General features: G+C 55.3%; 1 protein-coding gene across 3 annotated transcripts; it reads right to left on the bottom strand.

The window, feature by feature from the left end:
* Positions 1–1179: 1179 nt before the first annotated feature.
* Positions 1180–24276, bottom strand: BAHD1 (bromo adjacent homology domain containing 1). 3 transcript variants are annotated; one of them, XM_061157580.1, is made up of 7 exons: positions 24136–24276; positions 8591–10027; positions 6281–6660; positions 5165–5324; positions 4689–4765; positions 3839–3939; positions 1180–3370 (listed from the first exon to the last, which is right to left on the bottom strand). In XM_061157580.1, exons 2-7 carry the CDS (start codon positions 10011–10013, stop codon positions 3181–3183), a joined length of 2331 nt encoding a protein of 776 aa, XP_061013563.1. In that variant the 5' UTR covers positions 10014–10027; positions 24136–24276; the 3' UTR covers positions 1180–3180. The 3 variants fall into 3 exon arrangements, with proteins under 3 accessions (XP_061013563.1, XP_061013564.1, XP_061013562.1); XM_061157581.1 differs by having other exon boundaries at positions 3839–3930; positions 6281–6663; XM_061157579.1 differs by having other exon boundaries at positions 6281–6663.
* Between the last annotated feature and the right edge of the window lie 2889 nt (positions 24277–27165).

The raw sequence follows: 27165 nt of genomic DNA on the forward strand, positions 1-27165 counted from the left end.
TTTCCAAGAGCACTGAAGGTAGTTTCTGGTAGTGGGAATATTTCTACTGAAATCTTTAACAAAAAAAAGAAAAGAAAACAATAAGTACATCTTTTATGGGCTTTCCATGTGGCTCACTGGCCAATGCAGGAGACGCAGGTTCGACCCCTGAGTTGGGAAGATCCACTGGAGAAGGAAATGGCAACCCACTCCGGTAGCCTTGTCTAGGAAATCCCATGGACAGAGGAACCTGGCGGGCCACAGTCTATGTGATCACAAAAGTCAGACACGACTAAAGTGACTGAACATCTTTTATACCAGGAGAGAAAAAAACAACTTTGAGAAAGTTTTTGCTAAATGGGTCACATGTGTTCATTTCTCTGAGCAGTTTTCTGTTAGCAGTCACAGTGAGGCAGTCTGAATACAGGAATAGCCACTTACTCTAAAGGAGTCCCTAGACAAAATACTTGTCTCCACACCAGTTTCCTGTCTGTAAAATGATAGGATACGCCCATCTCACGGGACTCTTGTGGGTAGCATACTGAGGTCAGTGCTACAGTACGTCCACGGTGGTGTTCATGTCACCAATAACCTCTATGGAAATGCATCTACCCATACGTGCTTACAAAATGCAGGAGATGGCTGAGCAGCATTAACTGCCTCCAAGGAACACCCCCCAGCCTTAGAAGTTGTCCCACCTTGGACACAGTCAACACAGGCTTTGGGGCAAGGGATGGATTGACTGAACCAATGGTCCAGGAGGTTTGAGTCCTTGCCTCATGATGTGGCCTTCAATTCCTCACGAGTGACAGTTGCAAGAGGCCAAGGGCCTCAAACAGTTTCTGCTGACCAGTTCTCCAGGGGCATGACCGAAGGTGATGAGGTAGTATCTTCACCATGCAACCACTTGGAGGCGAGTTCCCAGGTCACCAGCCAGGTGAGAACTGGTGACCCATGGACTTCCCTCAGCCCAGGCAGCTGGCTCCAGCTACCACGATGTGAAGAAGTCAACTCCAAGCTGCCATTCCCTGTCTCTTCTCCTCCTGCTGCTCTCCACGCCCCCTCCTTTCCTCTGCTCTTGGCTTACTGGCCTCAGTGAGCCCCTGCACTGCAATGGTTAAGAAGGAGCCCCCCAAATAAAGAGGAGTGAGCCCCTCTGTGTGAGCCCACACACAAAAAGATGACAGGACACGCAGAAAATGGTCCTTTTCTAAATCAATACAATTTCTCAAATTTATTTTTTTCTTAAAGAAGTACTTCTAATCTCTGTCAAAAGGGAGGTGAGGAAAGGTCCTCCCTCCCTTGTAAACACTGAAATACAGATCTGAGAAACCAGGGTCGACACACACAAAAAGTGCATTTTACAAAATATCAACTAAAATATATTTTACATGAATTATGCTTCCACTGAAATTCTACCAGCTGCATTTTCAGGTTCGAAAAAATATTTCCACATCTAAGAGATTTCAAAAGCATTTAAGTTCTGGGCAGTGGACCTCGCCTCCCTGGAGGAGGCCTGATCTCCTGCTGTTGGGTGAGGCTGAGCTCCTTAGCAGCCCCGACTCTGCCACCCTCTCTTACTGCCCCACCCTCCTGGACTGATGTCTTCCTCCAAACAGCTTATTCAGTAACAGGGGACCCAAGTTTCTTCCCTTGGGGTTTGAGATTGGGCTTCCCATATGTGAATTTACCTCTGAATGGTCCAGGCCTCACCTGAGACCAGTGACTAAAACAGGAGAAGCCTTCTGCTCAGGGACAGGGCAGGGCTGGGGGATTGCTGGGCGTGCCCTCAGGGTTTGCCTCCACCTCCTGCCCAACTGTCCTCACCCTGTGCCACCTCCTCAGCCTGTGGGGTCCATGTCTGCCCCTCTCTAGGGGAGGAGGACCCACCCAGTGCTGCCCTCCTTGGCTCCTGTCCCCAAGGTGGTGCCCTGCAGAACTGCTGAGCATGCGCCCAGCGCCAGGCCCAAGCCACGCACCCTCTCCCCGTCAGGCTCCTCTTTGGTACAAATAGGAAAGAACTAGGCTGCTCCAGCCCCCACAGAGTGCCCCAGGGCCAGGGCCTAGTCCTGGCAAGGACAGCAGGGGGGTGAGCCTCCTAATCTACTCTGGGGAGCAGCATGAGGTGAGAACAGGGCCCCTTGGCAACAGGAACAAACTAAAAATGCAGGTCCTTAGCTCCTAGAGTGAGTGGCTGCAGCTCAGCAGGTCTGTGGACTGATACAGTGTTGATTCTTGCTGGGATGTAAATTAGTGCAATCTACAAAAGACTAGGGAAAGGGGTGTCAGGGGCAAGGGGAGCCACAGCACTCCTTTGGTTTGATTTCAGGTGGGTGTGGCTTGAAGAGTCATGTGTGAAGTTCTGCAAGAGGTTTCCTAGAACCTCCAAGTGTAAGGCAAGAGAAGTCTTCAATAAATCAGGTAGCAATTTTCCTTGCCCCCTGCCCCCACCCCCGCCCAGCTCCCTTCTGCTCTCCCAGACATGACAAAGCCCGCGTTAATCAGTTAACTTCTGGGAAGCCAGACCTGCTGGGTGGCCTTCACCAGGAGGTGGACAGGAAGCTGACTCCCACGAGGGGGCCACACCCATGACTGTGAGGGCTGGTAACTTGTCCCAGCACCAAGGGCTACTGCAAGGGCAAAGGAGGAATGCCAGAGAAAGGCCCCAAGTCCAGAAGAAAAAGTCAACGCTCTGGGAGCCAGACGCTGGCTCTCCAGGCCTCAAAGGAATGGGCTCGGAGCTGTGCTAGAATCTGGGAGAGCCTGGTCCCAGGCTAATGGGGAGGCAGCGGGTCACAGTGGGTGAGGTAAAGCTGGCTCCCATGCCCCCTTGAAGGGCCCAGGGGAGGATAAAGAAGGGCATGGTTCCTGAAGGACCTTCCCCCAGTCCCTTCAGGGCCCACGCCCCTCAGGCTTGGCCCAGCCTCAGGGAAGACTGCCTCTTTAGGAGCCTCTACCCATGGACCCCAGAGAGGCAAACTGGGCCAAGCTGAGGGTTCTGATGCTTTTCTTATACCCTGGCCTCCCCTTCCCTCCCATGGGGCCCAATCCCACAGGGGCCCCTGCCCTCCCCCACAAGAGAACCACAGGCCAGCCACCTCGAGCTCCTGTGGCCCCTTAACCAAGTGCTGTGCTTCAAGCAGTGCCCCCTGCCCTGAGCCCCATTTGCCCGTGGGCAGCCCCAGCATGGGTGTGAGGAGGCTACTGGGGGTTCTTGAGGATGCGGCCATGGCGGAAGTCATAAACATGGCGGCAAAGAAACACCAGCTCAGGGTCTGTGTCCTCGGGCACTGTGCGGTGTGGCGGGGTGGAGTAGTCCGCAGATGGGGGCACCAGTGCGGTCTTTCGGCTGGGGAGCCCCTCGCCCCGGCGCTTGGCCATGGCACAGAATCTGCAGTGACACACCATTCACAGCTGTCTTAGCAGGAAGACCAGTTCCTTCCCCACCCTGCCCAGAGAGCTGGACATCCCCTCCCGCCTCCACAAGGGCAGCTGCTGCCTCCATTCCTGTCCTGGGGCTTATGCCCTCTCAGCCAACCACCAGTCCATCTTCTTGGTCACTGGGGACCCACACCTTCCGAACCTCCCTACCAAACACCTGCCAATTCTCCTTGATTTCCTTCTGACAGCAGTACCGTAACCATCCCCACCCCTGAAACTCTGTCCCAATTCACTCTGCCTCAAAAGGGGAACAATTTTATTTCTTTTCCTATAAAAATCAGATGAAGGAAGCAGACTGGAAAAAAGTTCTAGGAGGTCAGGTCCAATGAGTCAAATCCCCTGGGGATCACAGGCAACCCACGAATAGTCTGGGGAATCTGAGGGGAGAGGCAAGCCAGAGGCACAGGGCACCACCCACCTGCAGTACTCGGCAAAGGTCAGCACGTAGCACTTCTCTTCAATGCAAGCCACACTGTTCTGGTCTTGATGTCGCGATGCAAACACTTCATTCTGCAAAGGCTCAAGGGGAGACAGAAGGAGGTTGGCTACCAGGGTGGGAAGCACCTAACTCCAAGAGCAAGATGGACATGAACTCTGCTGGGACTCCTGACCTGAGATAGATTAACTCCAGCTAGCACCCAGGAAGCCAAGGAGCTTCCCTGGAATTTCAGCCTAACTGTTCTCATCAAATAGCCCAGGGCATTCCTCCTAGGTCCTGTCCTTCTCAGGAGTAGACAGGTGCCTGCTCCAGCCCCTGACTGACATCAGCCTCTTGACCCCAACCCCAGCCCAGAGGAGAAGAGAGGAACTGGTGCACATCCTTCCGGTTAGAGGAAAAAGGTCCCAGCAAGGGAAAAAACAGCAAAAGGGAGTCCAGTCTGGGGGTGGAGCAGCCACACCCAGATGGCATCACCTCTCCGAGTGCAGGGCTTGGGAGACACCCAGGTGTGTCAGGAGTCTTTCCTCCCCTCCCTCTCACGCTGTAGACACTAAAGTTGTGCGCTCCCCCTTTCTGTCACCAGAACGTATATACTTGTTCTCATTCTGGCACCCCCTGCCTTGGGGGCCCCCTTCCTGCCCCCCAACCTTTCAGGACAAAAGACCCACTGAAACATAAACTGGGCAGTGTTAGGAAAAGAGGCTACAACTCAGGCCCTTCCCCAGGTTCTCTGGTGTCCAAGGTGACAAGTCCAGGGACCAGACCAGCCAGGCTGCTGCCCCATACCATGTTCTCCATGCCCCTGCCTCCCCGCCGCCAGGCAGCTCACCTCGTGCATGCTGGGACTACGGCCACCCTGTAAGTGCTCTGGTCTGTAATACCACAAGAGGCTCATCATCAGCTCTCCTGAGGGAAACAGAAGCAATCAGGGCTTGAGCTGGCAACTCCAGAATGACTGAGATGGGCAGGCGGGCTGGCCACCTGCCCTGGAGGCTCATCCAACTTCAAAGCCTGGGCCAATCCTGTGAGCTCCGGCCACCCCATCCCCTACCTTAGGCCAAGTCTGGTAACTCAGTGGCTGAGAATGCTGTTAGGCGTGGAGGAAGAAGGAGAAAAAGGCACTGACAAGTGAGGCAGGGTGATGGGTGCCCAGTCCTGATGGCCGGAAAGGTTAATGAGCTGATCCAAGCCAAGCCCAAGGCTGTCTGCAGCCCTGAGCAACAGACAGATGCTGGCTTAGAGGGAGGCAGACTCTGCTAAGAACACAGGACACTAGTGCCCAGCTGAACTCTAGGCAGGGGGTACCTGATTCGGGGTTCTCCCAGAGGGCAGAGATCTTGGCCACATAAGGTGTGGACGTCTTTCGAGGGCCTGACTTGAGCAGGACAGTGTCCCGGACTCGGATAGTCTCCCCATGCCGCTCCACTGCCTGGTAGCTCTTTCGAATGGCTGGTTCCGGTTCATCCTGAGCAACAAACCAGTGACACAAACAAGGCTTGTGGGGCCACTCTCAGCATGGGGAGAGAGTGACATTGCTTCCCTCTGTGTCCTCAGAGCCGTCAAACCACTGAGGACGGCAGACTACGAAAGCGGTGAGCACTCTGCACCCCCCGCTCCCTGAGCCTGGCTTTCGGGGCAGAGTGGGAGAAAGGACGATACTGAGAGCAGAGCTGAGAGAGTGACTCGAAACTTCTGGGGCTGTGTCTGAATGCCTCACCCCTGACAGCTGGCTTTCGCGCTCCAAGCCCCCAGCACTGGGCGGTCCTCAAGTTTCCTAATGGACAGTCTGAGTTTGACTCTTAAACCACCACGGTAAGTGGTGAAGCCTTGGGTAAATTACTTAATCTACTGCTAAGCCTGTCTTCTCATCTGTGAAATGAGGGTAGTTACAGAACCACAGGGCGCGGCGTACCTCACAGGGCAGTGGCGGGGATGAAAGCAGATAATGCATGCAAAAACTTCACTCAGTTCTGGCCCCTCAGAAGTGCTCAATACATTTTAGCCGACATTCTTCTCATCATCCCAGACATTCCTGTGTCACTAATTTCCTATGCCTATCCCCATTTCCCCTGTACATACTTATCCAAAAAGTCTCCAGAGAAGTCCTCTACTTTACAATCCAGGATGAGAGGTGAAGGCTCATCAGAAGGCCTCTCTGAGAGTCAGTGATGGAGATGGCAGCCACCAGCTGTGACTGACTGTGTGTTCCCGACTCCCCAGGGCACAGGGCACCGGATCAGGAGGGGCTGGGGGAGCAGGCTGGGCCAGCGTGATCACTTCCCCAGGGTAAAACTGAGCTGGAACCCCTTGTCACCTCTCAGAGTGGCCAGAGACAGGGGTGCCTGGGACCCAGCTCGCTGCAGATCCTGTGTTCCTGCCACCACCCTCCCTTCTCCCCACTGGCTGGGAGCTGGCGCTCACCAAGACATAGACGGCCTTCTCGCAGGCAGCCCCGACGGGCACCCAGCCATTAGTGCGGCGGCGGCGGCGGCGGCGGGGGCGTGGGCGCTGGACACGAGGCTGCTTGGGGTGGCTGGGCCTGCGGGCGGCCTTGCTCCGCGCGGTGTGCCTACAGCTGGAGCCCGTGCGCAGACCTGACTTGGAGCCACTAGGAGGCTTGGCGCTCTGAGGGCATGCGCGGGCTACTGTCTGGGGCTCCGAGGTGGGTGTCTGAAGATGGGGGACGGGCTCTGCTGCAGGTGGCACGCTGGGCACAGGGCACCCCAGGAGGGGGTGGGCAGGTGAGGCAGGGTGGCCGGCTGCCGGGAGAGGAAATTCCAGCTGGCCCAGGGATCTGCAGCCTTCTGGGAAAATGAGAGAGGGAATCAAGGCAGGTAAGGACAAGCAATGAATCCCCAGCACCTCTGCTTGCAGAGCCTGAAAGTGAAAGTTGCTCAGTTGTGTCTGACTCTGCGACCCCATGGACTGACTATACAGTCTGTGAAATTCTCCAGGCTAGAATACTGAAGTGGAGAGCCTTTCCCTTCTCCAGTGGATCTTCCCAACCCAGGGATTGAACCCAGGTCTCCCGCATTGCAGGCGTATTCTTTACCAACTGAATAATCAGGGAAGCCTGCTTCCATCTTAATTCTAAGTGTGAACCCAAAGGCCAATGCGGTAGCAAGTGGGGTCAGAGGCCCTTAAGGTAGATGATCAGTGACTGCCAGGGGTTTTCCTTGACCTTGGAGACTGGCCCATAGACATCTCCATCTCCTCTTCTAGCCTGAAAGAGTGGAATGGGAACAGCATCTCTGGCTCTGACTTAATATTCCTTTTCTAAAGGCCTCCCCAGTGCTTGGGAGCAGGGAATCTGAAGCTAGATGAGGATGTGAATCCCTGATCTGCCACTCGCTAGCTGTGTGACCTCAGGCAAGTCACTTTACCTCTCAGTGCCTTGCCACAGAAGCAGTAGTTTCGAGTATCATGTCAACTCATCTCATCCTTACAACAAGCCCATGAGGTGGGTACCACTATTCTCATTTTACAATTAAGGAAACTGAGACAGAGCAGTTATTGGTTTGTCACATGATCAATCATGTGGTTGGGAAGAACATTTCAATCTGGCCTGAGTCTGTGCTCAATTAACATGCCATATGGCCTCCCATATATAAAGCACCAAGAACAAGCACCTGGCACATGGTGCTTACTGGTGTCCCAGGGCAAGGGGCTAAGGGTCTTGGGTCCCACAGGTTAGGTGACTAAACTTAGGGAGTGGTACAGAAGAGAAATAAAAGCCTAAGAAGCAGCCTGTTCTCATTTCTCCAGAGCTCCTACTCACGCCAGAACCTGAAACAACCAGTCTGGCCAGAGTCAAGCAGTCTATTAAGTTGTTTTATAGACCCCTTCGAGAAGGGCTGTGGAGGAGACGGCAGAAAGCCCTGAGAAGGCATGGCCCCTCACTTCACCAGCAGCACGGCACATGTGCTGCCCAGCATGGCTCTGGTCATGTCATTTCCACCCGGAAGGGAGCCTGGAGAGGCATGTGAGGACACTCCTGCCAGTTTGGGGGCAGAGAGATCACTTAGGGCTGTCTCATCAGCTACAGCATGAGACTCTCGGGTGTCTGATCTTGCCGAGAAGGTACACACCAAAGCCACAGGCCCCAACAGCAGCATGTCTGTTCTCCGGGTGTGCCCACCTGGTCCACACCTAGCAAGGCGATGCTAAGTCTGAGCATTTCTTCTCTTTCAAGGCCTCTAATGCCAGGATGAGACTATCCTAATACAGCTGGCCCCACCTACCAGGCCTGGTATCCACCATCCCTCCCATGGATAATGCACTTGGTTGGGAAGCAGATGGTCTGGGTTCCTGGGAAATAAGGAATTCTAGTTTTCCTCAAGGAAGGCAAAAGGGACATGGGAACAACCTGGCAAAAGTGCTACTTTCAACATCTAACTTGCTACTCAAAGTCTAAGAATGGATATCCCAGTGGGGAGGCAGGAGAGACTGTCCTTGCCCTTTCTACCACCACAGTGCTGCCAACTGCCAAGTCAAGAAACCTCTATAGACAGCGGGGACACAGCAGGGCTGCTGAGAACTAAACATGGGCCTCTTTCCTGGGAATTTCCTAGGCCGATCACACAAAATCAGGGAAATCCGCCCTTCTCAAAACCCCGTGCTTTCTCATGCAGTTCTAGATGCCAAGGCACCCCACCCCAGTCCACGGCCCACCCTCCTGGGACACCACATCTCAGAGATGCCCTGGTATACCCCACCTCTAGGTAGGCGTACCTGCTGCAAAAGGCATTTTGTAGGGGCAGCCACCACAGGCAGTGCCGATGTGGGTAAGAGACGTGGACAACATTTCACAGATGCTGTAGCCATTTGCTCCAGTATCCTCGTCGGAGCAATAGCGAGAACCCCACGGAGGGTGCTGGAAAGGGGTGCCTGCAGACACTGAGCTTGGAGCCAAGAGAAGCCCCTCGTTAGGTGCAGCCACTGGGGACAGCTTGCCCTCGGGGAGCATGGGGCAGGAAGAGTAACCCCCACACTGCAGCCCGTCTTGGCTGCAGTACAGATAGAAGTTGCCCAATGCGGTGAGCTCAGGCCGACCATATAGGCCGTTGTAGTCAGCAGGGTTGCCAGGCATTGGGAGTGGGGAGAGTTGTGGTGTGGGGAACGAGGGCTGGTGCAGTTCCTGCTTGGGGGCAGGTGACTCCTCGCCTGGGCGCCCAGGCTCCGGCTTCAGGGCTGCTTGGCCCCCCATCAGCAGGGGCAGGTGTGGGCGCAGCCCCAAGGGGCTCTCCAGAGCCTTGCTCAGGGGCTGGTAAGGTGGCAGGCTGACGGGCCCACGAGGAGGGGTGGATGGCCAAGGCTCCTCGGGGCATCCTTGCCAACCTGGGCCTGCAGCCTCCCCAGAGCCAGCCCCCTGTCTGGCCTTGGGATAGTTCTTGCCGTTGACCTTGGCCCACTTAGGCCTCAGGCCCTTGGGTGCTGGTGGCTCCACAGAGTGCCCATCTGCCTCAGGGTGGGCACGAGGCGGCCGCAGGGGGAGCTCCCGCTCCTGGCTCAGCTTCAGGAAGGCAGCTGCATTCAGGCTGGCCAGTCTCTTGGGAGTCGGATCACCATCTCTGCGGGCCCCTTCATCCGGTGCCAGCTCTGGAGAGAGGTCCCGACTTCCTTCTCCGAGGTTCCCAAGCCGGGGTCGCTTCTTAGAGGAGGCCCAGCCTCCAGCGGCCCGGTCACGGTCCCGGCTACGGTGGGGGTCTCCTCCTCGGCTGCGGCGGGTGCCCACCAGGCTGCCGGTCTCCTCCCGCTCCAGCAGCAGGTTATTGAGGGCCTCGGCGTTGAGGGAGGCCAGGCGCCGCTTGCGGGGCTGTGAGAGGCCAGTGTCCTCGCTGGATGGGGCCGGGCTAGGGGGCTTGGGCAGGTCGGGGGGCAGCTCATCGGCCTCATCTGCGCTTCGTGGACCAGCCACACTCTCCAGGCGGGTCAGCAGCACTTTGCAGGTCCTGGGCTTCCCAGGAACTAACGGGCGCTTCCGCAGCGGGTAGTTCTTGCGGCGCCCTGTGAGGTGCTCTGGGCTCTCAGGAGGACCTGGCTCCACGCCCTCTGCCCGCTGTTCCACATTGCTGCCTTCCATTTGCAGGGGCTCCTGGCGGCCTGTGGGGCCTGAACTCAGCATGGGAAGAGACTTCCTCCGAGTGTGTGTCATGGAGTATCTCCAACCTGCAGGACAGAAGCAGGCAATGAGAGAAGCCTGCCCTGGTCTGCCTTCTCCCCCACTGAAGCCCTTCCAGCACCCGCTGCAGTAACTCTGGCCTACCCTCACTGGATTTCCAGCCTGGATTTTCTTAGGACCCCTCTTCCAGAGTGCAAAAGTCTAGTGGGGTCAGGCCACCAGCAGCTGTGCATGGACTGGCTACCCCACTCTCCTCTGAACCAAGCACCTGGGGAGCCTACGGGCGTGATTCAAATCCAGAGTCAGAAGACAGAAAAGGCTGGGGACAAAATTTGCAGCTGTTTCCACCTGTTTTTCTCCCACTGGATATTCATCACAGGACAGGAAGAGACTCTGAGGACACTGAGCCAGGATAGGGGCTTGGGTGGTGAGAGTTCATCTAGTCCCTCAAAGACATGATCAACCCCTCCCCCTTCTCAAGGCCTCTGAGATTGGCCAAGGAGGATAAGGAGATGGACAGTGAGAAGCTGAGATGAGGAACCTGCCTGCTGGGCCGTGGAGAAGGCCAAGTACAGTCTATGAGGACACCTGCCTGGCAAGTACAGTGGATGGCCATAACCTGGGTATTGCTGCAAAGCCCCCTGAAGGGTGAAGGCCTGGCTGTGAGGAGCCTGGGAGGGGAGGTATCAGCCAGCCCCTGGAGCCAGTCCCACCTTACTTCAGATTCCAAACAGCCCAGTACCTGGGGGAGGGATGGCAGTAAGGTTGGGGCCAGCATTCCCAGGTAGGAGACTCATGGACCACACTCTAGACCTGTGGTACAGCCTTAAAAGTCCACCAGCCACCAAGAGCTGGGAAAAGAAAGTACCAAAGGGAAGAATTGACTCAGGGGACAAAGCCGCTCAGCCATGTTAGTCCAGCCCTTTTTATCAGGACTCCCTCCAGGTAGGCAAGATGTCAGAAAGGGGCAGGATGGAGGAGAGAATCATAGGAAACCTAAAGCCCCAGGACAATGCCCATGACCAGGCATCACCCCCTAAAGGTGTATGGCAGACACCCCCACCTCCAGCATACCTGGGGCCCCCTGAGTCTCCTCCTAAATGAAAAAGGCCAAAGTAGGCTGTGTGCAGGAAGCTGGCATGGCATAGGCAATGAAGAACTGAGGGGCGGGGTGGGGGGCTGCCTCCCCGGCCCTTCCCCGTGTGGTGGTCTGTTCAATCTCTACCTATATTCCAACAAAGCAAGGTGATGCCAAGTAAGGTGTCAGACTGGGCTCTGCCCTCGCCAGCATTCTGCGACCCCCCTCGGGCTTTTCAGCTTAATTTCCTTACTGCTATTGTTATTCACTCTCACTCCACCAGAGGAGCTGGGAGCAGTCCCTGCAGGGCCAGGATTTAACCCTGAAAGTCCCAAGCCTGAGGGCTCCCAGGGAGTCCAGAGCCCTTTCAGTAGCTCCCTTGGCCTTGGGCCAGTGTCTGGGATCACTGGATCTCTTCTCTCCAGAGATAAGCCAGACTAGCTGAGAAACAGTGCTTTGAAAACCAGGCTGAGGGCAGCGTGGGTTTCCCTCACCCCTGAGAAAGAACTTGGAAAACTGGAAAAGGGAGGCAGCATGCCAGGCATTGCTCTGGCCACGTGCGGGGACCTGCATACCCAGAGACCAAGCCCCAGGCAGGACACAGAGTCACAGAAGGCAAATCCATTCATTCCTGAAGCACAGACTGCAGTGCCCCTGAAAAATTCCAGGCATCTGCTAGGCTCCCTAAGACTCTTGCTTCTCATCAGGGGGACCACCCATCCCTGATTGCTCAGCACGCTTATTAGCAATGCCTCATTTCACCTTCAAAAGCATCCCAGGTGCTTACAACCCCAGGCCCTTCCCTCACTGGCAGGGCACCCCTGTGCCAGAGGTGAAGGAGCAAGAACAAGGAGAAGGACATCTGTATTTCCTGGGGAAGTCTGCACCCAGGCCTCCTCCACTCCCAAAAGGCCTGGAGAACAGTGAACAGACCACACAGCTGAGCAGGGGCCAAAGCCCCTCAACAGGCCCCAAGTTACCACAGCAATCAGCCTGGGAATGGCTGGTGGCCAAGGCTGAGGTCACCTGGACTTTAAGGACATGGACACCAAGTGCAGAATAAGGAGGGGTAGACGGGAAAGGGAAAGCAAACAGAGGGAGGTGTTTTCAAGTCTGGTCAATGAAGAACTCTTAGCAGACTGAGGAAGGACTTGGTCTGTTCTCCACCCCTAGTTGGCTGGTAGACCGGCCACATGCATGGCCCAGGGATTCTGGGATACTTGGTCCCACTCAGTCTTTCCCTCTCAACATCAAAGATTAGGAGGGGAGCCTTCCACTTTCTGGAGCTGTCCCCAGAACCTGAGAACTTGTTTCCTGCAGAGGATTTCACTCTTGCATCTCCCTCTCAGCCCTCCAGTCCCTCAGGGACACTCACTGTCCCTGAGGCTAATGCTCCAGGGAAGCCTCTAAATCACAGGGCGCAAGTCACATTTCCAAATCAAGCATAAAGGCCTCCTGCGAGCCTCTCCTGAATCTGCCAGATCTCGTCACCCGCAGAACTCCCAGCTCTCATGTGGTGCCTAAGGCAGCCATGGCACTCCCCCACACCCCCCAGGAGAGGCTGGGGTCTCTGCTGCCTACCGCACTCACTCCAGGCTGAAGACCGTGAGTCATGCTTTGAAGCCACATGGACATGTGAGAACTTCGGCAGCAGCTTTTCCCTGGGGTGGGGCTGGGTGGAGGGGGCGCCCAGCCTGCCAGGGCCCCTCTAACCTGCGGTGGGTGGGGGGGCAGCTCAATGGGGGAAGATCCCATTGAACCAGGAAAGCTTGGTTTCCCTTTTAGCCCTGCCAAGCCCCCTGCCGTCTGTCTCTCCCACTCACAGACTAGCTCAACGAGGAACTTCCTACCACTGCCAACACACCACCAGGGTGCCTAGGTTCTCGGACTACCTTCCTCTTCTTTGGGAAGCCCTGTCCTCCAGGGACAGGTAGTCTGGGCTCCCTTGGGAGAAGGTTCCTAGGAGAGACTCCCCAGGGCATATTACAGCTTGCTGAGACCATGTCAAGCAAGCTCTCACTGAAGAAAACCAGTCTGACAGCTGCCATGAAGCACGATGGCTAGCTGGTGGTGCTCAGAGCCGAAGACCCATTGAATCACAAGGGAATCCAAAATCACAATTCTGCCTGGCTGGGTGAAGTCATCTCCACAGAAACAGAAAAGGGTAAGTTTGCCCTCAAACTGTAGCAGCACCTTATACCCAGCCCCCACCACCCACTAGGCCAGGTGGAGCACACCCCAAGGTACTGTGTGCAAGAGCAGGTCAAAGGCCTGGAGGAGATGGGCCATGGGCACCCGAGGGGCACGGAGGAGGAGGATGGGGGCCTGAATGAGCAGACTCAGTCCGGCTCACTCCTGCAAGCAGAGGCTGCACTGGGGTGGAAAGTGGCCCTCAGCCCTGCCAGTGGGTCTCCCTAAATTACCCGGCTCTAGACCACACCCCCACCTCACCCTTAGGGGTTCAGGACCCATGCCCCACTGCCACCCTGATGCTCTTTCTGAAACTTCTCTTACCACTGCACTTTAAATTCTGGCTTTTCAGTTTGGTTTATTCTTAATGGGACTGCGTACCTGGGGGGGGGGGGGGGCGGGGGGCGGTCTTAGTTAGGCAAGAGCTGACCAGGTGGCCTCTTGGGTGAGGGTCAAGAAAGGCCCTGCCCCAAGCCACCTCCCTACAATTACACCTAAAGCCACGCAGCTGGAACCGAGCTAAGCACTGCCCACCTCTGCAATCTCTTTTGGAATAACCCCCACCTCTCAAAGGAATAATACATTTTCATGGACACTCAGTTTCTTGAAGCTTCTATCAGAGAAGAAAAGCAGCAAGAGCACAAAGGCAAGCTACTGTTCTTTTAAACTCAGTTGCTGTTACTTCATGGAAAAACAGAGAGGTGAAGCTGCTGAAATTCTTGTGATAAAGCCAGATAAAGATGCGGCTGGTATCTCTTGAAGCCCCCAGAGCTGGTACAATGTAAAAGCCAAAGTTCTAAGTCAGGCAGACCTGGATTTAAATGCCAAGTCTGCCCATCATGAATAACTTACTTAACTTTGTTGAACTTCAGATTCCTCATCCCAAAGAGACACATCAGAAGGAACCTTACTTAAGAGTGGTGGTGAGAAAAAAAAAAAAAAGAGTGGTGGTGAGAATGATACTAGTCACCATGCAGGAGCCAAGCAGAGTAGGAACCAGGCAGGCAAACATCCCGGGGATCCCCCACTTTCGGATCCACAGATGTGGCCCTCAAATCCCCACACTAGGAGTCCAGAGCCAGCGGGGGTGGTGAGAAATCTGAAAACGCAACCTGCACCTGAACCCCGCCCTGCAACTGTCCCACTGAAGACACCCGAGAGCCCACCCCAGGGAACAGGGCAATGCCACTGCTTTCCCGGGAGGGACCCAGTGTGAGGCGAACTGTGAGGGGCTCAGTTCACAACGCAGCGAGAGGGCAGGGGCAGACACTATCCCACAGACCCTGAACAGCTCCAGGCCTCCAAGAAAGAAGACAGGCGAGATCTTCAGATGCTGAAGACCAGGGGGATGGGGTCAGAGAGCATGCACTGCCTGCTGCCATCACCTGCCGGTGGCTTCAGCACAGGCACCCAGAGAGAGCAAGCCAGAAGTCTTGGCTCTGGCAGCTCAGAGTTCAAGCCCCAGGGTTCTGCCCCTGAGGAGAGAAGGCCTCCCTGGTGCCCATTCAGCCTCACTTGCTGTGGGTACTCGATTCACTCTGCAGTCAGGCTGGGCTCCTACAAACACCTGGGTAGGAAGCACCACGGCCGACCAAAGGGAACTGGCCTGACCCGTCTGGATGCGGCGGTTTTACAGGCTGCCCCGGGGCCTGGTGGCCATCTGAGGAGCAGGGTTCACCTGCCCCGGAGGCAGCAAGCCTATCTCTGGTCTGTCAGACCACCTGCTCCTCACACTTCACGCTGGGGACTCCTAACAGCCCAGAGAGGTGGTACAGGGAAGGTCTACCCCTACCCGAAACAGGGTCCAGTGTGGCAACCAGCCTAGTCCCACAGCCCCAGCGTTGGCTACTCCTGTCCACTCTGACCCTCCCTGCAGGAGCGCCCAGACACAGAGGTGTCCAGAACCTCCATGAACTTCGGGCTCTGGACACAAAGTCAGATGTCATGCATGTGTGTGCTAAGTTGCTTCAGTCGTATCCGACTGGTAAAGAACCCGCCTGTCAATGCAGGATACGTAAGAGATGATGGTTCAATCCATGGGTTGGAAAGATATCCCTGGAAGAGAGCATGGCAACCCATTCCAGTGTTCTTGCCTGGAGAATCCCATGGGCAGAGAAGCCTGGCAGGCTACAGTCCATAGGGTTGCAAAAGAGTCAGACATGACTGAGCGACTTAGCATGCACACACAGGAATACAGTAACAGTAGAATAGGTGGAATCTCCTCTTTCTCACTGGAAACAGTCAGTTCCTAGTCTTAGGCCAAGGCCCCTCCTGCAGGGAGAGGGCTGAGAGTAAGGCAGACAAGGCCTACTCCTTGGATCTAGAGGTCAGTCTATACACACAGCCCCCTAAGCTGGGACAGTGGGCAGAGAGCACTGTATTTTAGTCATGTCACAGTGCTCTGTTGTAAGAAACTCAAATCTGACAAATTAGAAGGTAATCACATGCAATACAAAACTAGTCTTTAGAGGCTTTCTTTTAAAGGCACATGTCCTTGCCAAAGGCCTTGCCTTCCCCTGGTTTCTTTCAGGTGCCCTGCTCCAGTGTGCACCAGGCAGACCTCTCAGGGCAGGTGTCGGTCTAGCTAAGCCAGAGCACCCGCCACTCACCCCCAGGCACATGGCACCTCTTGTGACCTTTGTTCATTCGGCCAACATTTGCTGGCCCCCTGCCACAACTCAGCGAGGTGAGACCCACACAGGGCTGGAAGCCACTTTATGCTGCCACTAATCCCAAGTGGGCTTGATCAACGAACAGCTTGAACTTCTCAAACCTTGGCTTCCTTATCAACAGAGCAGAGTTGTGAGCATCCGGTTAAATAAGAATGGTATAGAGCAGGCAATCAACACAAGCTCATTCTTGCCCCCCACATGTCAAGTTATCAGGCTAAGAGCTGAAGAAAAATGCAGAACAGACTGAGAAACTGGAGCTTGAGCTGGTAAGAAGACAGAGGACAAGAGTGTGTGAGAGGGTGGTGGCAGAGTGCTCAGAGCCTGGTGGAGAGAGCTCAGCTCCAAGGCAGCTTCCCAGAGGGCACACCCGAGCTGGGACTTCCGGCTTCTTCCTGAGGGTCTACTTCATGCCAGGTGTACCAAGCCCAATGGGAAATGGGTAGCACTCTGGAAAATTTGCTTCACAAACATTTCAAAGGACAGGAGACAAAGGCAACTTTCCCCAGACTGCCCACCGCTGGCTCCATACAGGATTATTCCGGACTGAGGGACAGTGGGGCTCTGGGCTAAGTCTCCCGCAGACTCTCCCCCCTCAGACTCCACAGTGCCCAGGCCAGAAGCAGATCTCCCCCTGGGGCAGGACCTATTTGTTCCTGGCAGTGACAGTGCGGAAGAGGCACAGTAGGAACAGGGCCACGGAGCCTCAAGGCTCAGCAACAGGCCCACCAGGAGGAAACCTCAAGGACTGATGCCCTGTCCTCCAAAACACACAACAGCTCACCAGCCTGCTCCAGGCACTTGCCCAGGAATGGCAAAGGATATGCGGCTGGTTCAACCACCAGGACACTCCAGGAACCAATAACTTAGATGTCTAAGATGGCTTGCCAAGACCAGAGGTGCTATCTCGTATCTTGAATGAAGAAACTGGCCAGCCAGGCCAACATGGGAGCTTTGCCCTCAGCGTTCCCAGCGAAGTGCTAACCTCCTGAATGAAACAGCCGTGGGGAACAAGACCCAAGACCAGGCCTTCCCAACCTTCCGCCAGCATGAACAGAACCACAGGCAGCCCCTACTAGAGTTACAGGCACCTAACCTGAACATCTCACTAATTAACTAAGTGTTTAGTGCCACTCCCATTATGCAAGCTCTGCCGGGACAGGTGGGGTCTGCCTTCCTTACAAGTAAATCTCATCCACAGGGCTTATTAAGAGCTTGTTGAACAAATGAAGATCTGGCTGCCCACCTGCTCCCCTTCATATAACATTTCTACCCTAGACTGATGGCACCACTTGGAGCCTAGGACAAGAAACTCTGACCTCAAAGCTCTCCCTCATCCCCAGGAGTCCACCATGCCTCTTCAGTGTAATCCACAGTTCAATGGGCTACTGTAGAAATTCTCTCATGTTACACAGCACAACCTTCTTCCACTACCATCCTTCTCTCTCCCAACCTGCCAGCTATCTCGGGGGAATATTTCTTTCATTCCACATCTTACAGTCACCATCACTCTCAATCATCCTTGCCACTCCCCACCCCCTGGGGGCTGTTATCATCTCATCCTAACAAGGAGAAAACAGAGGCAGAGAGCTAAGAGAACTTGCCCGCACTCCCGCACCATTGAGGGCGGAGGCAGGGCAGCTGGTGTCAGTCCCCAAGTCCACGCCCTGAACCGCAACACAGGATGGCTGCTGAGTCACAGGCCAACAAGCCTGCATGTGCAATTTTGCTTTTCTGAGCTGTTTTAATTATTGGCATTAACACATTATTAGTTTTCCTTGATTTTTCACCACAAAGGAATTGAAGATGTACTACGATTAAAAGGCATCTATGTACTGGCTAGGGAACATATACATCATTTTACAGACTGTTTCTACAGACGAGTCTGCTCAAAGTTCCCAATATGTTCTTAGATGCACTTCTAAAACAAACCCATTTTGTATCCTTGAAAGGGGTAGGGGCTGCAAAGACAGGTTTTCTTGATTTTACAGTAAATCTAGGAAAAGAATCTAGAGTCCCCCCATACATCTAACCATGTCTCTTGAATCAGATGAAATCTCCAGCACAAACTGCAATGAAGACTGAAATCTGGTCATCACACTCCAATCAGCCATCTTAATACTCAAAGACATATTACCTGACCTCTTGGCTACTTATTTGGGCTGAATAAATTCAAGTCTTTCCAATTCTCCCTGATCATCTCTTACAGTCATTTCATCTATTTTGCAATTTTTTCTACACTCTGTCCAAACTGTGTGAACCCCTCAAGGCAGAGAACAGCTCCGCCCCCAATACTGAGATAGGCTTGCCAAACCTGACTCCATCTTCCATTCTGACACACACATCACAATATCCTGGCATCAAGCAGCACCCTAATACCTTTCCTGTGATATCTATAAAGACCCTCTAAAAACTGGTAATTCAACTCTAGGGCATTCCCTGGCAGTCCAGCAGTTAGGACGTGATGCTTTCACTGCCGGCCTGGGATTCAAATCCTGGATGGAGGACTAAGATCCTCCAAGTCACATGGCATGGCCAATAATAATACACCTCTAAACCATCTGACCAGATGAAAACGTGATTAACAAACTGAATCTCCTTCAGACACTTTTAGACACGCAGCTGCAGTTGGAGAAGGGCTTAAGTGTGGGCCACCCCTCTCCTCTTCAGGCAGGAGCTGCATCTAAGGAGGGTGAAGGCCTAAACAGGCACTGAAGATAGGAGGGAAATAAGGGTGGTCAGCACCACTCAGGTGAGACCCTGGGGGGTCACCAGAGGCAGCAACACACCAAAAAATGTAGACCCTGAGTTTCTGCCTGGCTTGATCCTGTTAACTAAGACAAGTTACTTGTCATTTTTTTGTCCAGGTAACTTGGTTATTATGGTGCCTCAGAAATAAGTTCCTGTTTCAAACCTCAGGGAGGCAGAGAGAACAAGCCATTCTTTTACTCCTGATGCTTGTAGAGGATCTCAAGGGTAGTGTTATTTTTATTATTATTATTTGGTGGGAGGCTGAGTCAGGTTAATAACCACCCAACTTTGCAGGTGTTTCTCACTGGGAAAAATGGAATCTGGATGAAAACCCTTCCCAGGACATGACACAAAGTCCTGGACATGACTTTGCCCTGAGGCCTGCTCACCAAACCCACAATCCTAGGACCCTCAGCTTCTAAACCAAGTTGCCTAGGGCAGGACAGCAGTCCCTCCCTTGGAACCCTAGGGCCAGGCTAGTGCTCAGCCACTCTGCAAAGACAGCTCAGTGGAGTGAAGGGCACTGGTCTGGCCCTGAGCAGGCAGCCTGCAGCACCCCCGACTGCTGCTGCTCTTCCTCCCTTCTCCCTATTAGCTGGTTTACTGCTCATTAGCGGCAGAACCAGGAGGTGGGCAGGGGAAACATAAAGGAGCTGAAATTCAAACCAGTCTATTTTACTCCAGTTAGGTGCCTCCCATAAAACCGGGCAGGATTTCATCACCCAGGACCTCCCTGTCCCTTGTTCCTTGGAGGTCGAAGCAGCCTGAAGGTGAAGCACTGCAGAATCTCAGGACCCCAGGCCCTGGGAGCCTATGCTTCTAATCACTACAGGTTTTTGACTCCATCTTCTCAGGGTGAGCTGGCCCATCAAGGCTGGGGACCCGCAGAGCAGAGCACTAGGGCTGCCCTCCGTGTCCAAGCGCACTCTTCTTGTCCCTCCAAAGTCTCCAGCACAATGGCAAGTTCACAAAGGAAGTGAGTCCTGCCAGACTATGCTAGCAAATTCCCATAAATGCTTGGGCCAGGGTAGTACTGCTTATGTAAAATGCTTCCCCATTGAGAGATGCTGCTTTATTTACATTCCTCACAACCCATTCATAAAACGGAGGCCCTTTAATGTTGGGGCTGTTCATATAATGCTCCATAAACCCGGCAGCTTCAACTGGCAGCCTTAGTTCGACACAGGCTGCCTCTCAACTTTTTCCCCTTAAGATTTTTTTTTTCCTCTTTAATGACTCACCTTGCGACAGGGCGCTCGGGCCAGATGTTGCCGGAGCAAGGCCAAGAGGAGTAAGAACAGATAAAAATGAAAACACACAAGTCCTCCTGAGTGCTGGGACAGAGAGGTGGGGAGGAATGAAAATAAATAAATCGAAAATCCCCATAGAACATCAATGTGAACTACTCATGTTGAAGGCTGAATCCCTTCCAGGTTTACTGAAACTTCCTTTAAGGATGTCAAAATGCTGCTGAACTTAAGCCTCTACAAACCAGAGATGGTGTGGAGGAATTGTTTTTTTTAACCCCAAAGGAAAAGACAGAAGAAGGCTCTTTCTGGTTTTAAATTTGCATTGTGGATGAATAAAAATGCAGAAAATTTCTCTGCTTCTTCGTAAAAGTGTTCCATGGGCTGCTGGATCTAAGAGGGTCAAGATTTGCTCAGAGTGAAGAAACTCAGACGAACCTCAGAAAAGAGGAAGGGCTGTGTTTTAGGACACACAGAGAAAACAGCCTTAGCAGCTGAGAGGAGAGGCCAGGAGATTCATTTGGAGGTAGTCTGTCTCCTGCTACTGTAGAAGCAAGGAGAGAACTAGTACGGATTTTTTTTTTTTAATTGACGGGGGAGCGGTCTGCATTGCCATGGCAACTGTGAGGGGTGGCTTTCCCGCTTAGAAGGGAAATGCTGGTCCATTAATCATCAAACTGGGGCACAAAAGGGAGGTTTGGGGGAAAGGGGGTGGATGCAGAATTTATTTTTTCCACTGTTTAGACTCACATCAGTCACCAGTCCTTTCTCCCATCTCCCCATGGTCCAGGGTTGGTAGTAAACAAAAATGGAAGTTCCGAGAGAGCTGGGATCATAAGCTGTCCTTTCTGATGGGTCCAGTGTGGGGCTGATCATGCCTCCCATGTCTGCGATGCCCCTATAAACATCTCCTCCAACACCAGTCCCCAAAGCCCCATTCACAGGCCAGACCAGGAATCTTTCTCTTCTGCTCTCAGAATGGTGATTTCTCCCCTATTTACACCCAGGATTGAGAAGAGATAAAACATATGGATTCATTTAGCATGGACAACAAGGAAAATTGCATAAGAGCAGCAAAGCCGGGTGGGGAGAATGGCCTGGTGAGGTAGGAGGAAAACAGGATTACAGCCCTTTTCCAATTCATGTCTATATGGTGTCATGTGAGCAATCCACAGGACAGGCTCTTCACGAGCTGGAAAATCAGAAGCAAGCATTTGCTCCCCATGCTAAAGCACCCCAAACATGCCCTATGCATGTGCCTTAGGCAAAAAAGGTTGGAAACCACCAAGGACTCCATACTATCTGGAGTTCCAGGGAAACAGAAGGGAAGGTTTCCCCTCTGCTCCCACTCAACTGCTTTTATTCATTCAATAAAAACGATGTGCACAGCACTGTATCACAAATCCTGGAATACTCACACACACACACACACAGGTTTAATACTCATACTGTCCTTATCCTTAAGAAACTTCCAACGGACAAAAGCACTTAAGAGGACGCCATGTTATAAAACCCAGGGTCACAATCTTACGGGCAAGCAACGCTGGCCTGGAGTGGTCTGAAATGAAGAATTAGGAGGGTTCAAGGCAAGAGAAGGAGGCAGCAAGGGACTCTTAACTGGGGACAACTGGGGGAATCAAGAGGAGCAAAGATGCAGGGTGATAAACCTGCTCAGCACATCATGGCTAGGGGAAAGCCTTAAGGGACACTGTCCAGGATGAGACTGCAGGAAATGGGGAGTCACTGTAAGTTTGTGGGTAGGGGAGTGACATAGGGGAAGGAGGGCTTTATGAATGATCTAGCAGCTGTGCACAGAAATGGATCAGAAGGGCCAGTGCAAACAGGAGGGAAAGGAAGGCCATGACAACAACATAGGCCTGACATGGGAACAGCAGGGCAACAGAAAGGAAGAAAGACAGGGAGATAGAAAGGAGAGAAACTCTTCACTGGCTAAACTCTACAGAGCAAGCCCTTAACTACTCGATCTGACTTGCAGGAGTCTCCTGCCAAGTGAGAGCCAAAGAGGGAACCATTGTTTTGGCCATTCTCCTTTCTGTTCTCGTGGCCAGACCAGGTCACCCCCTTCTGATGCCCCCAAAAGAAATCACATGCACGCTGGGTAGCCCTGAAGAAGACACAAAGACCTTGAGATGCTTCATCATCCTCTGGATCTTAAGACATACAATTAAATTGTCTCAGAAAAAAACTTTAAGTCTCCTGTATGAGGTAATACCTCCCTTTCTTTCCCACAAGCCTCAACTCCACCCAGGCTGGGGTCCAGACCCTCCTGGGGAGAGAGACAGAGGGTGGCCATGAATTAACTCCATGCTCAGACTAAGCAGGGGTGACAGGCTGCTTTCCCAAAGAGGGATTACACTCAACCACAGCTGGGAGCAGCTCATCATCAAAACCTTCCCGGGGTGGGACCCGGATTTTTAACAAAAGTCTACACTCTAAACACCCTGAGTCTGTTTTTGTGGTCCCAACTCTTCCACTAAGCATGGGATCACAGGAGAGAGCACAGGAGCTCTGAGTAGGTTTTTACAACTGGAAAAACGGCACCCAGCTTGGTCACTGGTGGGGTCAGAGGAGCTGACGGCTTAAGCCACTGGTTCCTAAATGTCCTCTAGTTGGTCAAGGGCAGTGGTGTTCCTCCAGAACACACAGTCTCTCTGGGGTTCTTTTCTCTCTTTTTCAGAAGGCACGGGCATGGAAAGGGTGGGAGGAAAGTCTCTCTGGGGATAGGAAACCTTTTTAACTTAATCATTAAATTCCTGCCTCTCCTCAGCTTCTCCTTTCTCTTTGTGAGTACCTTTTTTAGCTAAAGAAAAGTGCTGAAGACGGTTGTCCAGGAGCACTTCTGGGAGGTATCTCCTAGTCCCCAGTCCAACTGGTCTTCTGCCCTCTTAAGACTAGTGACAACAGGAGACTGGGAGATGTCCCAGGTGGGATTAGCCTTTTGGGCAGACTCTTCTCGCTGAAACACCTCATTCCTGGCAGGCTCTAGAGCTCCTCACCGAACTGTCTCTTGGGCAAGTCCAGCAACCGGGTCGCCACTGGCCAAGCCCACTGCGTGCACACCCCCACCTCTGCCCCACTGGCTCGACCCCACTCTTTCCAGAACAGCAAGTCGATCCGAGACTGGAGTCGTGAGCCAGTGCCGCAGCTCCTCCCGGCGGTCGCCCCGGCCCCCGCAATCCCCGGGGCAGAGTCCGGCCCGGTCGCCCGCCCCTCGGGGTGGGTGGCTCGGACCCGCTCCCCTCCCCGACGCCACCACCTGCGCCCGCTCCGGCGCCGCCTTTGTCCGGCGCTTCGCCGCCAAGCGGGCCCCTCGGGCCCGACCTGACCCGGCCCCCGGCCCCGGAGAAGAGGCGGCGAGGCGGGCAGGGCAGGGCCAGGCCCGGCCGCGAACACTGGGTCCCGCTGTCACTTGGAGGCGGTCTGACAACTTCGATCCCCCCGCCCCACCTCGGATTCGGCCGCCGCTTCGCACGGTCCTCACCGGGCCTCCCGCGGCCCACACTCGCTCCTCGAACCGGTTCCTTTCCTTCTTCGGCGCCTCCCTTCCTCCCAGTCCGATCAGGTCGAGTCTATACTATCCCCCACCCCGGCGTGGCCCCCATCCCCTGCCCCCCATCCAGCAATAACCGGTCAGCTCCCAGCGCGGGAGGGCGCCCCCCACCCTGTGCGGGAGATCCCGCGGCGCCGCCCCCGGCCGCGGCCCCTTGCCTCCGGGACCGCGATGGGGGGAGGGGGCACGGGGGGGCGGGGGCCTCGCCGCCCGCGCACTCGGAGGCGAGCCGGCTCTGCCGAGGCCGAGAAACGACCGGCGTCCTCCCGCCCTCCGCGGCCCGGGACGCCCGCGCCGCCGCCACCCGGCCAAGCTGCCACCCGGCGGCCGCCACCCACCCCGCCCCCGGCCTGCGAAGCGGGCGGCCCCCGGGGGCTGTCACCTCGAGGCGCTCCGCGCTCCCCGATGGCGGGACCGTGGCGCCGGACCCGGGGGAGAGAGGCGGCGCGAGCGAGCGGGCGGCCGCACCTGCTTCGCGTCGTCCGTCCGTCCGTCCCTTCCCGGGCTGGCGGGGGCGGCGGCGCGGCGCGCTCGGTGGGGCGCGCTGACGGGCGATCGGTCCTCTCCCCTTCACTCGTCTGCCTCTCTCGTTCACTCCCGCCCGCCCGCTCGCCCCTTCCCCCCTCCTCGACCGAGGCCCCTAGCTCACCGGGACGGTGGCGCGGACGGCGCGGCTCTAGGCGCCCGCAGGCCCCGGCCGGGCTGGAATCCGGCGGCTGGAACCCCCCGGGGGCGCTCAATTCCCGGGCTCCACGCTGCTGCGTCAGCGCCTCCTCCTGGGGGCCGGGGCCGGGCGGGCGGAGCGGGGGCCGCAGCCGGGCGGGGCCGTCGGGGGGGCGGGCGCGCCTGGCCGGGGCGGGCGGACGGCGGGGGCCGGACGGGCGGGGCAGGCAGCCGGACGGGCGGGCGGCGGGGGCCGGGCTCCGGGATCCGCTACGCCGCTCGCGGTTCCCCCACAAACTCCCCGAGAGCAGAGCCTCCGCCGCCCTCCTTCCTGCTTCCTCGTCCCCAACCAATCAGCAGCGCGCCCCTCTGCCAGCTCCGCCAATCAGCCGCCCCGCCCTGCGCTGGCCCCGCCAGCCAATCCGGCCCTCGGCTCCCCCTCCCGGTCTCCAACCAATCAGAACCGTGGGTCGGTCGTCCCAACGCAGGGGGCAGCACGAGGCGGCCGGGGGAGGCGGTGCGGGGAGTGGTGGGGCCTGGGGGGAGGGGTACGGTGCCAAGGGTGGTGGAGGAAGGTGGTTTTCTTTGCCGGCTTCTTGGATTTTCTCATCTCCGGAACATGAGCCAGTATCCCATGGTGACCCGACCCTGGAGCCCCAATCCCCTAGCTGATACCCCCCACCCCGAAATCTAATCTCACCCCCGCCCTGGCCGTCACCTCTCTACATCCCTCGTCCCCCTTCTCCTCTCCAACACCCTCTGGAGAAAACTGCGGGCCGAGGACCACCCCCACGCTCGCCAGCGGCTGCTGCCCCCAGGGCAAAGCTTCGGGAAGACCAGCTGAAAATCAAGCGAGGACAACCCCCCTTTCCTGCAGAAAGGGCCCCAGACTCCAACGAAAGGGCCCCGACTGCTGAGAAGCCCCTCCCGCCCTTGCCTCATCTTTCCGACTTCCCTGCCTGCCACGTCTCCTTTCCTTTCAAGCAAGGTCGGTCCTGGCTTGGTAACCCCTCACCCGCATCTCTTTTTCCTCTTTCTCCCCTTCACCTACCACCCCCCACTCCTAATTCACCCTCAGAAGCAGAGTGTGGAACCCTCATCCATTTGCAGCCGACAGCAGAGCCTGGTCTGTGAGTCCTTGACACCCACACACCCTCTTCCACCACCGCGGGGAACATCCGAGCTCTCCGGGGGAGGGAGGTGGGGGCGGGCAGCCTGACAGCCCAGGCTGGACTCCCTCCCTCGCGTCCCCAAGCGAGGATGGGACCAAGTGTGGACACTTACCTGGCTTCCCCTTCGTCACCGAATGCTGTGGCTCCGTCTCACACCCACAGACGTGCCTTTCCAAGCCCGAGCACGCTCCGCGGGGTCAGCGGGGTGGGTGGGCACAGCAGGCTGAGGTCACACGGAGGTGTGGGAGTCCCTGGGAGGTGCGGGAAGGGGCTGTGTCTTGGGCACCTTGTAGTGCCAAAGCCAGCAAAGGGCTTCACTTCAGCAAGCACTGGATGCGCACATAGTAGGTTCTTGAGAAATGCTGAGTCCACCCTAGAACAAAGCCTCATTCCCAATTCAGGCGGGGGAGGGGAGCTTTGGGAGGTGAAAGGAGGCGCAGCAAAAAGGGTAGTATCGAGTCAACAGAGGCTGGGAGTAGCCCAGGGAGAGACTGGGTGGAGGAACACCTCTGACAGAGAGAAGGACCCCAGTGCTGGGGCTCCTAGGCAAGAGAAGAAACCCAGCCTTGGCGTGTTTCTCCTCCTGCACCACACACTATGCCTAGCTTTCCTAGACCTTGAGACTCAGCTCTCTATGAAGATCAGGGCGGCCAGCCCCTATGGCTGGGAAATAGAACTCTAAAGACGGTTCGTTGTCTGCCTGTAGAGCTGTCAATGGGGCCCAGACTGTCTTTGCTGTGTTGGGGACAAGTTTAAAGGAGAAGGCCACTGAACAGGGTGTGAATGGAAGCTGAAAGCTAAGACAGTAGCACAACCTCTTCTCAAAGGGCCAGGTCCTTCTCAGACAACCGTCCCCTACTTCTCCTACCTCACACCCTTATGGAAAGCAATGTCTCTAAACCTATAAAAGTAGAACATCCCCTCTCTGAGCCTCCCAGGACAAAGATTCCTAGCGGTCCCCCCATTACCATCAGGCCAGCCCTACCCCCACATCACAAAATACATCCTCCCCCTTTCACAGTCTGTCCCTTAGGATGACACTCCCCCCACCCCTCATCAGAGCCCGATGGTAGAGGGTAACAGCAGAAGTGACCGCTGGAGCTAAGCCACGCCATTCTAGCAGCCTAGAGCCAAGGCAGAAGAGGGGAAGGGACCCCCGTCAGCAATTCAGCCTATGGTGACCTTGGCTTCATGCCCACTAATTGGCAGAGATCGAGGCCAAGAGGTTCAGAAAAATGTACCTAGTCACAGGGAAGGAGACCCAAGTGGCACGAAGCCCGAGCTCGGCCTAAGAAGTAGTTGCAGGGTGAAGATGGAGGACTGGACTTTCCCCCAGCATCTAGGAGTAAAGATCTAATGGCCCTGGGCTGGGGGAGTGGGGAAAGAGTTGTCTTTATTTGGGGCCCTGGTAGGAGGAATAAAAGGGACCACTGATTGGAGAGGAGGCAGAGTGGTCATGAGAGCCCATTCCAGCCTGCCCAGCCTGCCCAGCAGCTGGAGGAATTCTACTCTCAGAGCCTCCCCCATGTGGGTGGCTGTCTCCTTTGCCCCAGGAGGCTCTGAATGAGCTATGGTTTGGAGACAGGCTGGCAAAAGGCACTTGATGTTCTTCCTATGCCAGTCCCCCAATCTACCTCTGTTCTGCATCCCCTTTGTCAGCGCTGGTCAACAAGCCAGCCAAAAGGCCAGGGGCTGCACACCATGCCTGTTCCCCAAGGGAACTTTTGGTCTTCCTTCTTCACCCCACTTCCAGGGACCTCTTCACCTAGGCTTCCTTCCTTTCCAGTCCCAGGTGTGGAAGGGCTCCACCTCTTCCTCTAAACCTTTCCTGAATGAATGCTGCC

This window comes from Dama dama, chromosome 12, assembly GCF_033118175.1.
Source record: "Dama dama isolate Ldn47 chromosome 12, ASM3311817v1, whole genome shotgun sequence".
In the NCBI taxonomy this organism is placed as follows: Eukaryota; Metazoa; Chordata; class Mammalia; order Artiodactyla; family Cervidae; genus Dama; species Dama dama.

Excerpts from the sequence above, each read along its gene's own strand:
- BAHD1 (XM_061157579.1), bottom strand. The coding sequence starts at position 10,013 with ATGACACACACTCGGAGGAAGTCTCTTCCCATGCTGAGTTCAGGCCCC. Across the intron at positions 4,766-5,164 it reads CTGGGAGAACCCCGAATCAG|GAGAGCTGATGATGAGCCTC; the intron begins GTACCCCCTGCC and ends TGTTTCCCTCAG. Across the intron at positions 3,371-3,838 it reads ACCTTTGCCGAGTACTGCAG|ATTCTGTGCCATGGCCAAGC; the intron begins GTGGGTGGTGCC and ends GTGTCACTGCAG.